Source organism: Maniola jurtina, chromosome 25 (genome assembly GCF_905333055.1).
Source record: "Maniola jurtina chromosome 25, ilManJurt1.1, whole genome shotgun sequence".
NCBI classification, from domain to species: domain Eukaryota; kingdom Metazoa; phylum Arthropoda; class Insecta; order Lepidoptera; family Nymphalidae; genus Maniola; species Maniola jurtina.
The window spans coordinates 2,418,827-2,435,355 of record NC_060053.1 but is presented as its reverse complement, the minus strand read 5'-3'; the positions used below and the strand labels follow the sequence as shown (position 1 = coordinate 2,435,355).

Genomic DNA, 16,529 nt, shown 5'->3' with positions numbered 1-16,529 from the left:
TTGTAAAAATAATTGGGTACTTACTTATTGACTTTCTTTTGCCCGTGACTTCGTTTGCGTGGTAAGATAACTATACCAAGTGGGGTATCATATGAAAGAACTTAACCAGTACATTCTAAAACAGATTTTTAGATATTTTTATGCACGATAGTTTTTGATATATCGTGCAAATTGTCGGAAAAAATAGCCGAGTACGGAACCCTCGGTGCGCGAGTCTGACTCGCTCTTGGCCGGTTTTTTAATTTTCAAGGCAGCCATTTCGAAGTTTTTATTATATTTTGTTGTTGTAGATGCCATAGAAATATACATTCTGTAAAAAATTCAACTACGTATTACGGTTCACGAGATACAGCCCGCTGACAGACAGACGAGCGAACGGACAGCGGAGGCTAGTAATAGGGTCCCATTGGCAGCCTTCGGATACGGAACCCGAAAAGGGTAATTATTTCGAAACCACAGACAAACACTTCAATTTCATGTATTTGTATTTGTACCTACATAGATAAACCGGTACAAGGTTAGGGGGTCACAGGTTAAGTAAATATTTATGACAAAATAATATCGAATAAGCTCCAATTTATTTAGTTTTCTCAGACATCGAGTAGGTAATCTCTACAGTATTAAAGGAAGTATTTTATACAAAAGTGTTGTTAGTGTTTTTATATCTCTAAAAATATTGGGAATTGGGATATGTGAATTTTATGAAGGTAAATAATATACAAATCCATACTTTAAGAGGGCTCTCTCCGTCACTCGTTTCATACAATCGTAGTTCCAATTTCATTTGAATATTAAGCAACCAAAGTCCTTGAAATTTTACAGACATATTCTAGAAACTAATATCTATGTCTGTGGTTTTCCAGATTTCTGTTAAAATATTCGGTTTCAAAGTTACGCGGTCTTAAAAAATTTCATACAAGTCTTTGAGCCCCTGTAATTTTAAAACTACATATTTTTAGAAAAATCTAAAACACCACAGACACAGATATTAGTTTCTATAATATGTCTGCAAAATTTCATGGACTTTGGTTGCTTAATATTCAAATGAAGTCGCTCTTTGTTTTAAAGTCTATCCTGTATTTTTAACCCCCGACCCAAAAAGAGGGGTGCTATAAGTTTGACGTGTGTATTTGTGTATCTGTGTATCTGTATGTGGCATCGTAGCTCCTAAACTAATGAACCGATTTTAAATTAATTTTTTTTTTTTAATTTGAAAGGTGGCTTGATCGAAAGTTTTTTTAGCTATTATCCAAGGAAATCGGTTCAGCCGTTTGAAAGATATCAGCTCTTTTCTAGTTACTGTAACCTTCACTTGTCGGGGATGTTATAAATTTTTAATTTACACTTGTATTCTTTGTCATTGTATTAAGCAATAAATATGTTTAAATAAATAGACTTAATAGTAATAATAACATAATACTTTACCATTACAGAATGGAGAAATTGATCATACTATCAGTATATGCCTTCATCACAGCTCAAGCTAAACGATTACCTTGCTACGCTTGTCTAAACTCAGTGTGCTACATCCCTTATGACAAGATATTCAGAGACCAAAAGCTATCCGGCCAGTTAGCGATAGACAGAACCGCAAACACCATCTACTATCATTACCAGGAACATGGCAAAGACTTCACCAAAGCATTCGATTTGAACAGAGCAAATTCAACTTTTATACCTCTTAACTTCACCTTTGCTTTAACAGTTGATCAAACAACAAGAAATTTATATTTATCTGCCGAAAAAGGGATCTATAAATACAATCCTTCAGACAATACTACGGAATTATATGGACTTAAGGATAAAACTATATGGCATATGCAATACGCGGACAAACTTTATTACACAGAATTCAGGCATAAAGGACTTTTTACTGTGAATAGTGTAAATAAGAAAAAATCCGTAGAGATACCCGAATTGAATATATATCAAATAGATGATTTTATTGTCGATAAACGCGGGGATATCTACTTTATGAGTAATTCTGCATTATACGTATTCAGGAACGGTAGCAACAAAGCTGAACTTTTCCAAGACGAAATTTATTTTTTAACAACTGATAAACATGGAGATGCATACTTTATCCAACCTTATACCAGAGGTATATATAAAATTAATTATAGAAACAAAACTTTGAAGGAAGTTGGTGCTTTCAAAAGGGGTTTAGCGTTCAAAGTTGTTTTCGACGGCGATAACCATATAGTTTTCTATGAGTCCACTAATAAAATATTGTATTACTTGTCCCCAGTACTAAGTAAATGTACGGTGACTACTAGAGGAGTTGGTAAGACTCGCAGAAAATTTGTCATAAGAAAATCTAATAGAAATAATGTGATTCGGTTTTCGCAAACCGGAATATTAGAACCGGATTATACAAATAAAACTAGTAAGATAATAAAGTCTTCCCGAAAGAATTCGACTACGACGGCCAATCTCCATAGAGATTAGTCAACTGCGTGGGATATACAATCGGTTAATAGGTAACAGACAGACAGACAGATTTTCGCATTTATAATATTAGTATTATTACAGGGTGTAACCAGAACGCTAGCAAAAACGAAGACAGGTGATAGTACTGATGATTACTGATAAGATTAAAAAACTACGAAAAAAAGTAATTAAAAAATCCTGTATTTTTTAAAATTATATTGCAAATAAAACATCTGACTGACGCTAGACGTCAACGAGTGTTCCGTAAATAGGTCACTGGAAGTCAATACCGCGTCGTAGGGGCATCAACCGAAGTTTTGCACGCTATACAAAGTTACACAAACGTCAAGTTTTTGCTAGCGTTTTGGTTACACCTTGTATTACCTACAGTCCACAAGTATGTGCGCAAGCACAGGTATGCTCTATTCCCTAACTCTTATAGCCCGATGGGTCGGAAATCCGACACGACCGGAGATAGATCAGCCGCAGGACCGACGGCTTTACGTGTTCTCCGAGGCATGGGGGTGAAAATGACAACTTCCTAACCCCGGGCTAGAACTGAGAATTTCGTAACAGAAAAATCCACTACCTAGCTATTTTTGGCCCGACCCGGGACCCAGGACCTCGTCATTTAATCGAACATGCTAACGAGGCAATAGCATTTATACAGATATATACTCGGAAACATATGCGTTCGTATATCTACTCCTAAGAGACTTCGTCTGTGTTGGTGTTAGCTGGCGGGCATGCTCTGCCTTTTTGGAGTGTTTTTTTTGTTAAAACTGACTGGAAAGCGCTCTAAGGGGGTGCCGTGCGTATGTCGGCGAGCGCCGGCACAGACGGGGTCCATACTTGTATAGTTTAACTAACTTGTTACAAATAACTACTAACTTGACATTGGCTAATCTTTGTAAAGCCAGACAAGAGAGAAAAAAAAAACCCCAGACTAAAATTAATAATAATGTGTCGCCCGATCAATAAAAGATGTCGTTTTGTTACGTGCTTTAATTATACACTCTTATTCTACGGTGCATTACATTATGCCATGTATTTACGTGCCGTGGGCCACATACTATACTATACATAAATTTATATTTTAAACATCAAGGTCACTGTATATAATATTAACAATATTAATATATTATTTTAATAACAATTAAAATATATTTTTTAATACATTTTTGTGTTTTTAATTTTATACACCTTTTATAAGTTTTATACAATAATACCTAAGATATTTAATTAAGTAACAATATTTTAGTCATAACGTCTTTTATTCATGATATTTAATAATTTTCATTTTCATTTATTATCATTAGTTATAACTAATGAAAAAAAAAAATTCTTTAATTAAGTAACAATATTTTTAGTCATAATGTCTTTTGTACCTAATATTTGACTTTTTTTCCAAGGTAATCTGTCATAAATAGGTACTTAATTTGCAATATACATTATTATCAATAACAAACTTTTTCAGAATAATAATATATTTTATCGAAGTTATAACATAAGAAAACATAAAAAAAACAACTCAGCACAGTGTAGGTACGTATAATTTGGTTAAACCAAAGTTGTATAATTCACTTTTAAATTACCATCACCGTTATATGCACATTAATATTAAACGCGATTATGCTGACAGTAAAAAAGAACATTTTCGTAACTTAGTTTAATTCGTAATAGTTTAGATAGGTTGTATAATTCGGTGGTCAATTTGTATAATTGGATTTTAAATAAACTTAATAAAATCAGAATATCTTAGGTATACAACATGTGCTATGCGCTCAGCGTGCTATGGAGCGGGCTATGTTGGGGATCTCTCTGAGAGACAAAATTCGTAATGAGGAAACCCGTAGGAGAACCAGAGTGACCGACATAGCTCAACGAATCAGCTCAGCTGGCTAAGCTGAAGTGGCAGTGGGCAGGTCACGTCTGCCGCAGAACTGATGGCCGCTGGGGCAGACGTGTTCTGGAGTGGAGACCGCGTATCAGCAAGCGCAGTGTGGGACGATCTTAAAAGGATAGCGGGAAGTGGGTGGATGAGGAAGGCGGAGGATCGTGTGTGGTGGCGCGCTGTTGGGAAGGCCTATGTCCAGCAGTGGACGCAAACAGGCTGATTGATTAATATAACATGTGGTGTAGTAACTATGCAATACGTAAAATGATTTATGTATAGGTCTACTACTAAACCCTATCCGCGGAAAAAGTTATAGCACTCTCTCTCTTTTACACAATGCCATACAAATGATAGAGGCAAAAATTTCAGTGGGCGCTAACCACTTTGAGTCACCAACCAATAACAATCATGTTTAAAAAAAAAATTAGTTCGATTGTTTGAAAAAAAAAATTAAAAATCAAAAAACATTCGAAATTCAAATAGAAAACATAGTTTCGTTTCTGATTGGTTGGTGGCTCAAAATGGTCAACGCCCACTGAGATTTTTGCCTCTATCATTTTTGTATGAAATAACAGAGAGCGCAATACTAAATTCTTTCCCCGGATATATTATACTATACGTACTTTTTTGTATTCATATTGATTTTGAATTTTAAATCAATCGGGCGTATTGGGTAACGAAACTATTAATTTACCAATCTTGGTGACGGATTTCTTAATTGATACGTATACCTATAACTATATTTTTTTTTTCTTTTTATTTCTTTTTTTTGTCTCTATAAAGTCTTTTAGTCTCTAATCAAAGATGTGTAATCAAAAGTAAAGGAGATGGACCAAAACGTACCCAAGCTCGGTTTTTAGGGTTCCGTACCTCAAAAGGAAAAACGGAACCCTTATAGGATCACTTTGTTGTCTGTCTGTCTGTCTGTCAAGAAACCTATAGAGTACTTCCCGTTGTCCTAGAATCATGTTTGGCAGGTAGGTAGGTCTTATAGCACGGATACAGGAATAATTCTGAAAACCGCGAATGTGTGATTACATCATTTAAAAAAAAATGTGTTTCAATTTTCAAAGTAAGATAACTATACCAAGTGGGGTATCATATGAAAGGGCTTTACTTGTACTTTACTAAAACAGTTTTTTTTATGTATATTAGTTTTTGATTTATCGTGCAAAATGTTGGAAAAAATACCCGATTACGGAACCCTCAGTGCGCGAGTCTGACGCGCACTTGGTTGGTTTTTTTGGGGATTGGGACCATCTCCTTTAACAGTAGGCATGTGGCTAATTTCTATTGTACATAGTGTTCAAACTAAATTGACAGGTCTAAATCTAGTGCTATCCTTTTTCTATGACAGCTATACTGTACAAGTTGTAACCAGGACGCCAGCATAAACGAAGGCAGGTGATAGTACTGATGATTACCTATAAGATATCACAAAAAACGTGAAATAAGTTGTTTTTAGAAGTTCACAATGCATTGCAAATAAAACATCTGACTGACGTCAACGAACCTTGCGTAGATAGGCCACTCGCGAGTTTCGTACGCTATACATTGAAGGCGTGATAGCCTATTTAGTGGTTAGGAGGTCCGCCTCCTAATCGGAGGTCGGGGGCTCGATCCCGCGCACGCACCTCTAACTTCTCGGAGCTGTGTGCGTTTTAAATAATAATTAAGTAAGTAATTAACTAAGTAAATCACTCGCTTTAGCGGTGAAGGAAATATAGTGAGGAAACCTGCATGCCCGAGAGTTCTCCATAATGTGCTCCAAAGTGTGTAAAGTCTGCAAAGGTCAGCGTGGTAGACTATGGCCAAAACCCTTCTCATTCTAAGAGGTGACCCGTGCTCTGTACTGAGCCGGTCATGTGTTGATCATGATCATGGCATCATCAACATAAGGCAAAATGGCATTGGATTCTGTTTACGTAGTATAATAATAACGCTAAGTTTTTGCTAGCATTCTGGTTACTCCCTGTATAAGACTATGGTCTAGAGTCGGGTTTGCTTGCACAGCCTCTCGGCCCATATGTGATGGATAGGGGTCAGAGTACACTGGTGCAGGCGCTGCGGCCACGGCTTAGGGCGTCGCCTCTGTCTGGAAACCAAAGAGTTTTTCATACTTATATTAGTTACCGTCTAAATACGAAACATTCAGCGTAAAAAACACAATATTCTTAATTTTTAAATAAAAAAAACACTCAAGATTTTTTTTATTCAGATATTCAGGTCGCAGTCAGTTCTTGACTGCGATCTCACTGGGTGGTAAGTGATGATGCTCTAAGATGGAAGCGGGCTAACCTGGAAGGGGTATGGCAGTTTTTATTAAACCCTTTGGTTTTTACACGGCATCGTACCGGAACGCTAAATCCTTCGTAGCGCGGCTTTTGCCGGTAGGGTGGTAACTAGCCACGGCCAAAGCCTCCCACCAGACCATACCAGAAACAATTTAGAAATTATAGTGCCGCAAATTGCACCCGCCGGGAATCGAACCCGAGACCTCCCAATAATAAGACCACAGCACTCACTACTGTGCCAGGGAGGTCGTTAAAAAGACTCAAGCCAAGAGTGAACAGGCATCTTCCAGGCAACGCACTCCATCTTAGGCTGCATCTTCACTTACCAGGAGGTCTGATTGCAGCCAAGCGCTAGAGTCAATAAATTCATAAATAAAGCTAACCCTATACCCATTGAAATCAGGTAAACTGTTGGGCCGTGAAAAGCTAGCAGACAGACAGACAGACGGACAGACTTTTGATACACTTTCACATTTATTGGATTAAGTATTAGGTAATTAAGTATGGATTTTCTTTTTGTCCTTTATCTCGCGCTATGTGGGGTCGGCACAACATGTCTTTTTAACCCCCGACCCAAAAAGAGGGGTGTTATAAATTTGACGTGTGTATCTGTGTATCTATGTATTTGTGTATCTGTCTGTGGCATCGTAACTCCTAAACTAATGAACCGATTTCAATTTAATTTTTTTTCTTTGAAAGGTGGCTTGATCGAGAGTGTTCTTAGCTATAACCCAAGAAAATCGGTTCAGCCGTTTGAAAGTTATCAGCTCTTTTCTAGTTACTGTAACCTTCACTTGTCGGGGGTGTTATAAATTTTTAATTTACACTAGTTTCCACTTACCTATGTAACCAAGTATGGATAATGGATATGGATCGAAAATATCAACAGGGAATAATTATTTTCACTGTACTTACATTGCAGTCGATCTCATCTCGTCTCCTATTCGCCATTTTTTCCGCTTTGTATTCACTTTCCAAGTCGAATAACTGAAAATTTCAATTTTATTTTTTAATATGTGCCTGGAAATTTTCTTTAGTTTCACATAATATATATATTTCAAATACTGGTAAGTGATGCCTTATTGTCTAGAAAATCAAAGAGTTCCCACGGGATTCCTAAAGACTCATCCGCTCAACCGATTTGTATGAAATTTGGTACTGAGGTAGCTTGCGTCCATGTTATTGACATAGACAATACCACGGGATCTTCAAAAACCTACATCCACGCGGACGAAGTCGCGGGTATCCTCTAGTATGAAATAAAAGCAATAATAAGAAATTATCAATTAATGTTAGGGTATGCAAGAGGGTCTTAGGCGCCATCTTCACGTCCATCGCGGCGATAGTCCTACCGTGTGACAAAATTCGATATAAACCCTAAGGCTGACATTTATGGTTTTGGACATCGACAGTTTCAGTTAAAACGAGACAGATTTATGCCAGCAGTATAACGCTGTCTCGTTTTAAAAGTATCTGGGTTTAAACAGTAGTCAGTATCTCCACAGGGTGATACTATCGCGGCGATACGACCAGTATAACTCTGTACGAATCTGGAGAAGTATGACGTCACGGACTCATCGCGTCTCGCGGCGGTATCGCCACGTTACGCCACAGTTGAAAGTTGAGGCGTTTTTTTTTTCTCTCGTCTGGCTTTACAAAGATTAGTCAATGTCAAGTTTGTAGTTATTTGTAACAAGTTAGTTAAACTATACAAGTATGGACCCCGTCTGTGCCGGCGCTCGCCGACATACGCACGGCACCCCCTTAGAGCGCTTTCCAGTCAGTTTTAACAAAAAAAAACACTCCAAAAAGGCAGAGCACCAATCACCACCACCAGCAGCAATCAGCTAACACCAACACAGACGAAGTCCAGTTGAGGCGTTATGGTCACGTGAAATTATCGCGATTTTCTCGTCTGTGGCGATAGCGCCTTAGTGGTTAACATGAAACTGACCTGCAAAATTTCCTTATTGGGCAAATGATCGCTCGGCCCGACCTGTGTAAAGTGTCGTAAGAGTTCCCCTCCCTGTCCGACTAACAGCGCCCCTCCAGTTTGCACCCAGTCTCCTTTCAAATCCCCACCCAATCCTAATTACGATAGAAAACAACATAGTATAAAAGAAACCAAAAGCTTAATTTGCTATAATCTGCTAAACCAGACAAATCTGTATGGTGCAACATGCAGCATGCGATGTGCAACACCCGCCCTCCCCCTGCTAAACATGCGGGAAAAGCCAGCCACCGTGCTGCGTCGTGGTCGTGCATATTGCTTGCATGGTGGCTTGCTTTTCCTGCATGTTTAGCCATGGAAGGGCGGGCAGTGTATATCGCATGCTGCATGTTGCACCAGTCAGATTTGTCTGATTTAGCGGATTTTAGCAAATTAAGCTTCTGGTTCCGTGTATATCATAGACTTCCGCAAAAAAACGCCTGCGTCCATACAACAAACATAGTGAAAATTAAGTAAACCTTGCATATTTCCATATTAGTCAACCAATCAGCGGGTATGTCTTGTACGTAACGTAGTAAGAGTTCCCCGCTTTCTTTTATTAACAGTGCGCCGCCATTTTGTAAACCGTCACCAATTAGATCGTTGTGTAGACCTGTGGTTTTATAGCTATTTCATTTTCTATTCTGTTCTTGTACATCATGTGCCAATAAAGAAATTAATCCAAACGAAGCAGAATGAACTAAGAATTTAATGCAATTGACTTTTCGTCTCTTTATAACAATATTAAAAGACAAATAATATGCAGATGCTCTAAAAACTCTACTTTAAACAATAGGCACACAACTGACATCTAAAGTCACGAGGTTTGACAGTTCTAAAATAAATTGGATTTGTCTATCCTTTTCTTATTACATTGATAAGAAAAAGATGTGAATACTGTAAAATTGAGTTGCCATCAGAATCAGTACCATTGACAATCATAAAATCATCAATAATTGAGTCAAAATCACCGAACCCAAGCTTTTTCCCTTGACAATAGCTTCTCTGGACTGCTTCCACAACAGCGATGTGAGGATGGTAACCACGTTGAACCGCTTGAAACCCAAGGTCTGGTATGTTGACCGGTCTTCCACATAGTACAGATCTGGAAATTAAAATTCATACCAATATTATAAATGCGAAAGTGTGTCTATCTGTCTGTCTGTCTATCTGTGTGTCTGTTGAACCGATATTAATGAAATTTCATACAGAGTTAGCTTACGTCCCGGGGAAGGATATAGGTTGCTTTTTATCCCGGAATATCCAAGAGTTGCCACGGGATTCTTAAAAGCCCAGCCGTATTACTGATTTATATGACACTAGAGGATGCCCGCGACTTCGTCCGCGTGGATTGAGGTTTTAAAGATCCCGTGGGAACTGTTTGATTTTCCGGGATAAAAAGTTGCCTATGTCAATTACAGGGACGCAAGCTAGCTCGGTACCAAATTTCATACAAATCGGTTAAAAGGATGGGTTTTTGGGAATCCCGTGGGACCTCTTTAATTTTCCGGGATAAAAAATATGTCCGTCCCCGGGATAAGCTAACCCTTTACCAAATTTCGTCAGATTCGGTTAAACTGTTGGGCCGTGAAAAGGTAGCAGACAGACAGACACACTTTCGCATTTATAACATTAGTATGGATTTGGTACAAAGGTAGTTTTCGTCCCGAAAATTTATAATAGGCGACTTTTTCCTCCCGGAAAATCAAAGAGCTCCCACGGGATTTCGAAAAACCTAAATCCACGCGGACGAAGTCGCGGGCGTCATCTAGTATATTATAAGTAATAGCTAACTATGTAAGGTAGCTAAGTATGCTGATTGCTGAAGGATTAAAATAAATGTCAGAACAATTTTCTAAATTGCTTATGCTCTGTATGCTAAAGAGTTAAAATAATTGTCATAGCAATTTTCTATATTTCTTATTCTCTGTACTATGCTAAAGAATTAAAATCAATGTCAGAGAAATTTTCTAATCAATTTTCTATAATGCTTATGGTCAGTAACCATATGCTGAAGAATTAAAATCAATGTCATAGTAATTTTCTAATCGAAATCTTTGAGCCTAACTATGGCCTAACCTTTAGACTATGATTCACCATGCTATCTAAAGGCCGATTCACACCAATTGCGTATGCAGCATGCAATGACACGTGCGTAGTAATGCGCGTGTACCCGTAGAACTGAACGTATAACGTCTACGCGAACGTTCACGCCACGCAAGCTGTATGCCATGTCTCATACAGTTCCATACATTACAACGCAATGGTACGCGCTACGTCTACGCTTACGCAGCCTGTGTGAACGAGCTCTTCATGTGATTGGGCAGACTTCACACACTTTTGAGGACTACTTATTTTGAATTCTATGGAAACTACTCAATCTAAGTTTTTTCGTACAATTATGTTGGTTAGGAATAAATAATAGATCACTTAGTATTTAATACCCACCTACATTAGAGATACGCAAGCGAATTATTGAGAGACAGACATACACACTTTCGCATTTATAATTTGGTATGCATTATACCAAATTATAAATGCGAAAGTGTGTATGTCTGTCTGCTAGCTTTTCCATCGGTTTAACCGATTTTGACGAAATTCGGTACAAAAATAGCTACATCCCGGGGACGAACATGGGCATAATTTTTGTCCCGAAAAATAATAGATTTCACGGGATATTTAAGCAACCTAAATTCACGTGGCCCAAGTTGCGGGCATCATATATGTACCTACTAACTTCTATGGAAAAGAATGATGATGGAATGGGGAAAGACTTCTATGGAAAGAAACCCAAAAAAAAAATATCAGACACAATAGAATAGAATAGAATAGATTTTTATTCAAATAAACTTTTACAAGTGCTTTTGAATCGTCATATAATTTACCACTGGTTCGGAATGCCGTTCCTACCGAGAAGAACCAGCAAGAAACTCGGCGGTTGCTCTTTTCAATTGTTCAATTTACAATAATATTCTAATAAATAAAATTATACCTCAACGAAGTCCACCTACGCATATAGCTTGCATCCTGGAGATGGACAGTGGGCATTGGGCCTAGACTACTTATTATCCCGGAAAAAACACTTCCCAGTTTCTACAGGATTTTTAACAACCTAAATAAACAAGGACGAAGTCGCGGGCATCATCTAGTAATAAAATAAAATCTATACATATAATAAAATTGTAGAAAAGTGGTGTCTGTACAATGAAAATATAAAAAAAAAATAGCAGGGGTTGTTATTATATCGATGCCGAACCCGAAATTGTAATTAATTTTTTTTGTCTGTTTGTCTGTTTGTCTGTGTGTTTGTGCACGCCAATATCAGAAACGGATTATTCGATTTAGATACGGTTTTCACTAATATATTGTAGTAAGCTTCACTTAACATTTAGTGTCTATTTCATGTCAATCGGTTCATAAATAAAAAAGTTATGTCAATTTAAAGAATCACGGCGAACATTTTTAACGTACAGAGTATATGCTGCCCGAAAAGTCACTATTCCACGCGAACGAAGTCGCGGGCACAGCTAGTTTATAATAGGTCAAGGATGAGTAGTTTAATTGACAGTAGTGAAAAGATAACATACCTCCATCGAAAAATTTCCCATCGATAAATTCCTTTGAACCAGCCGTTTCCAGGCCTATGCCAACTAATTTTATGTTGTTCTTCTTTAAGATGGGTGCTATTTCGCCCAGCTGAAAAATATAGGTAAGTTAATTAATTATAACTGGCTAAAACTAAACTCCTATGGTTCGCTACACTACAACACTAGACTTCATCTATACTACTAATAAATAAAATTGAAGTGTCTGTCTGTTTGAACAGTACTACAACATTTTTTTTTTTTAAAGAATATTAGCCATGGTTAATGACTAATATTCCCCTTTCCTCTCCAACTAAGCATCAGGCTTGTGCTAGGAGTAGGTACGACAATAGTGCAACGGGCGGGGTTTGAACCGTCGACCTTTCGGTTTTTCAGTCCACTCCTTTACCGGTTGAGCTATTGAGGCTCAATTACATTAAAATAAACCAAGCCACAGAAAAACAATTTTACTCCTATATTTGAGCATTTATTAAGACGATCATAGTTGGGTTTCAAAGACGATCATAGTTGGGTTTCAGTTTTCAACTTTATCTAGTTACCTCTTTAGCCCACAGTCTGCAGAATATGCATCCCCAGCGACGGAAGAAGATGATCGCCACATCCTGATCTTGCCAGAAACTCTTCATCTCCACTACCTGAAAATAGAGGAATTATCATTTTTTTACCCGACTACGTAAAAGCCAAAACAAAGGGTTATGTTTTAACAGTCTATGTATGTATGTATGTTAGGTGTGTTCCACCGTAGCGCCTAAACTACTGAGCCAATTTTGATGAATGAATAAAAATTAATTCTATTTCTATTTTCAAGACTAAACAGAACATATTTTGACATTAATTGGCATACAGCAGGTCGGTTCCTGAAAATCTGCAACAATTATTATTACAATCGCAATTGTTGTGATTGGCTGAATTTATGGTTTTCTTGTTGCAACAATGTATTGTAGCCAATAGTGAGCGAGCTTCAACCAATCAGAGGTGTTTGCGATTGTGACATTGTAGCTGTCATTCTACCGCAATCGATTACCAGATATCTTGTATCCTGGGAACAGACATAGGATTCTTTTTATCCTGTACTTTTTTTCAGATTACATACAGTTAGACCTTGACTGCAATCTCACCTGGTGGTAAGTGATGATGCAGTCTAAGATGGAAGCGGGCTTACTTGGATGGGTATGTCAGTTTTTATTATACCCATACCCCTTTGGTTTCTACACGGGATCGTTTCGGAACTCTAAGTCACTTGGCGTCACGGCTTTACCGGCTTCAGAGGTAACTAGCCACGGCCGAAGCCTCCCACCAGACGCCACCCTACCGAGAATCGAACCCGGGACCTCCCACTAAAAAAACCGCAGCGCTGAGCCAGTGAGGTCATAAAAATAAAAGATTTACAATTTTCAAAAACCTATATCCACGCGGACGAGGTCGCGGACATCAGCTTGTTACGTAAATAGTATTCCTTATCATAATAGTTAGATATGACATAAAATTTTGAACAGTATAACCACTGATCGATAATTTAGATTCAGAGCCCTGATCTATAATACTCTGACGATAAAATAATATATCCATATGTAGCTTTATCTGATAATATGTGTAATACCATATATTTTTTTATATTATATATGTTTTTATGTATTAGCCATGTTAATCATGACTAATATTCCCCTTTCCCCTCCAACTATGCACAAAGTTTTATTAGGAGTAGGTACGACAATAGTTCAACTGGTGGGGTTTGAACCGCCAACCTTTTAGAATTCAGTCAGCTCCTTAACCTGTTGAACTATTGAGGCTTAATAAGTCTCAATAGCTCAACCGGTAAAGGAGTGGACTGAAAAACCGAAAGGTCGACGGTTCAAACCCCGCCCGTTGCACTATTGTCGTACCTACTCCTAGCACAAGCCTGATGCTTAGTTGGAGAGGAAAGGGGAATATTAGTCATTTAACATGGCTAATATTCTTTTAAAAAAAAAAAAAAAATATTGAATTACATCTAATGAGTAGTAAGTAGCTCTTGTTCATAACTTTGTTTGTCTGTCTTTTTCGAATTCCTAAGGGAACTCTTCAATTTTCTGGGATAAAAGTATCCCATGTTAATCTGCGATGAAACCTTTGAGGACATCCCTGGCGCAATGGTAAGCACTGGGGTTTTATGAGTTGAAGGTCCCGGGTTTGATTCCCGGCAGGGGCAATTTGGGACGTTATTTTTTCTAAATTGTCTCTGGTCTGGTCTGGCTATACCGGCAAAGCTGTGCCGATTTAGCGTTCTGGTATGATGCTGTGTAGAAACTGATTAGGTGTATGAAGGGTTTAATGAAACTGCTATACCCCTTCCAATTTAGCCCCCTTCCAGACTACATCATCACTTGCCATCAGGTGTGGTCGCAGTCAACTTACTTGTATCAGATATTAAAAATGCAAGCATGCAGACTAAGTATCTAATCAATTAGGTACCCACGACACAGGATTACCTAGTATGGGTACCATCAGATAGAGAAATATGGAAAAAGCTGAATTTTGGCCTTAGACATGATTTTGGTTAATAAATATTTTTTCATTAAGTATTTTTATTTTTTTCATCTCTAGTACTACCAAATTTCATCAAAAACGGTTTAGTGATTAAGCCGTGAAAAAAGTAACAGACAGTTACTTTCGCATTTTTAATATAAGTATGGATATGGATTTATTAGAATTTCAACACAGAACTCTCTAACTAGTTTACAGATTTCAAGCTTCGTAATTTTTTAGGTCAGTACAAACAAATATTTCGCATATAGATTTACACAACACTTTATAGCATCGTGCGAGAACTTTCCGATTGTATCAAGAAAAATTTGCTATCTATACCCGGTTTTCTATTTTTTCTACAAGATTATTTACTAAATATTTACCTCTCCGCACGGTATGCTCTTTACTTTGTGTGCACCGATCACAGATAGATCAACCGACATTTTCACTATGTTATTTGATCGTCGAAGAAAACTTTTAAAATAAGTTAGCATTCAATTTTTATTTTCATACGACTACGCGCCAAACAAGAATTTTCAAAACTAACCCAAAAATTGCGCAGAACTGCGAAGTGCAAATTGGTGCAAATGTCATCTGTCAGCATGAATTGAATCTGTCATGGAATCTGTAGTATCTGTGGTAGAGGGCTGTCAATCCAGAACACTTGTACATGCCCGCGAAATTCAAATTTAATTTGGTTTTTCGCATTTTTTAAACTAATACGACAAAGTAGTCTTATGGCACTTAAATTGCGCCAATGGCAGTATTATCCTCACAGGTTTATATAAAAATCTTTACTTGAAAGGGTCCAGTTTAAGAAATTAGCTCTAGCATCTACTATAACTCACAAATTAGTTGATACTAGAGCTAATTTCTTAAATTACATTTTTCATAACAAAACTATATTTGAATTTCGCGGGCAGACCCGTTGCATCCACCTTTACGGATGACGTCACGTGTAAAAGTTAGTGTGCTAACAATTCTGGAGATTTAGCTCTGAATACTATCACTTGCAAAACATAAGATTTTGGTATCCTCGAAAATCGTTGTGGATTCTCCATAATCAGTTCTGAATCTACTCACTTATTTTTCCCCAGATTGGGGTTGAAATAGTGATATGGCAGCACTGCAAAATATGTCTGTTCTCAAATGTAAATAAAATTTGACAGTAAAACAATATTTGTCCTCGTGTGATTGGCCATCATATGTTGTTGCTGAATGATTATTGGTGAATGATAGAATTTGGTTATGGAAAAGGAAATAAGCACTTTGGTCTCTTAGCAATAATTATTCCCCTTTGTTAAAAATAGATGAACCTAGCTGTAGCTCGATTCCATAAAACCTGCGATAATCAACTTCAATTGCTATGGTTGTTATTGGCTAAATTACCTATTGCTAATTCTTATTGCAACAATGCATTATACTCAATAGTAACGAGCGTCAAATGGCGTCAACCAATTAGAGGTGATTGCGATCGTGACATTGTAAATGTCATTCTACCACAATCGAGCTGCAGTTTTATTTTTCTAAATCTATTGTGCTCAGTGTTTTCTCTTTTAGATTTTGTGGTTTTGTTTTAGAACAATAAAATTTCATTAGTGTGTAAAGGTGAACCCATTCATTCATCTGTGGTAAATTCAAAATAGTAAGTGAGAACACTCAACACGGACTTCGTCTGTGTTGGTGTTCGCTGGCGGGCGTGCTCTGCTTTTTTGGAGTGTTTTTTTTTTTTTTGTTAAAACTGACTGGAATGGAAAGCGCTCTAAAGGGGTGGCGCGCGTATGTCGGCCAGCGCCGCCGGCACAGAC

The 16,529-nt window shown here is 37.6% G+C and overlaps 2 protein-coding genes across 5 annotated transcripts; one reads left to right on the top strand and one right to left on the bottom strand.

Annotated features, from left to right (window-relative positions):
* The first annotated feature begins 565 nt into the window (after positions 1-565).
* LOC123878103 (ommochrome-binding protein-like) lies at positions 566-2,581 on the top strand. 2 transcript variants are annotated; one of them, XM_045925169.1, is made up of 3 exons: positions 566-707; positions 1,434-2,468; positions 2,532-2,581. In XM_045925169.1, the coding sequence occupies exon 2, from the start codon at positions 1,435-1,437 to the stop codon at positions 2,446-2,448; it is 1,014 nt and encodes a 337-aa protein (XP_045781125.1). In that variant the 5' UTR covers positions 566-707; position 1,434; the 3' UTR covers positions 2,449-2,468; positions 2,532-2,581. The 2 variants fall into 2 exon arrangements, with proteins under 2 accessions (XP_045781125.1, XP_045781124.1); XM_045925168.1 differs by having other exon boundaries at positions 1,434-2,576.
* A 3,462-nt stretch (positions 2,582-6,043) lies between these two features.
* On the bottom strand, positions 6,044-15,340 carry LOC123878105 (prostamide/prostaglandin F synthase-like). Of its 3 annotated transcripts, none has more exons than XM_045925174.1 (7): positions 15,269-15,340; positions 12,756-12,851; positions 12,199-12,307; positions 9,588-9,716; positions 8,576-8,709; positions 7,537-7,608; positions 6,044-6,422 (listed from the first exon to the last, which is right to left on the bottom strand). In XM_045925174.1, the coding sequence occupies exons 1-7, from the start codon at positions 15,323-15,325 to the stop codon at positions 6,405-6,407; spliced, it is 615 nt and encodes a 204-aa protein (XP_045781130.1). In that variant the 5' UTR covers positions 15,326-15,340; the 3' UTR covers positions 6,044-6,404. The 3 variants fall into 3 exon arrangements, with proteins under 3 accessions (XP_045781130.1, XP_045781128.1, XP_045781129.1); XM_045925172.1 differs by lacking the exon at positions 15,269-15,340 and adding an exon at positions 15,105-15,262; XM_045925173.1 differs by lacking the exons at positions 6,044-6,422; positions 7,537-7,608; positions 8,576-8,709; positions 15,269-15,340 and adding exons at positions 8,763-9,224; positions 15,105-15,262.
* Between the last annotated feature and the right edge of the window lie 1,189 nt (positions 15,341-16,529).

Excerpts from the sequence above, each read along its gene's own strand:
- LOC123878105 (XM_045925172.1), bottom strand. The coding sequence starts at position 15,215 with ATGCTAACTTATTTTAAAAGTTTTCTTCGACGATCAAATAACATAGTG. Across the intron at positions 12,308-12,755 it reads GCAGACTGTGGGCTAAAGAG|CTGGGCGAAATAGCACCCAT; the intron begins GTAACTAGATAA and ends TATATTTTTCAG. Across the intron at positions 7,609-8,575 it reads CCAATAAGGAAATTTTGCAG|TTATTCGACTTGGAAAGTGA; the intron begins GTCAGTTTCATG and ends TGAAATTTTCAG.
- LOC123878103 (XM_045925169.1), top strand. The coding sequence starts at position 1,435 with ATGGAGAAATTGATCATACTATCAGTATATGCCTTCATCACAGCTCAA.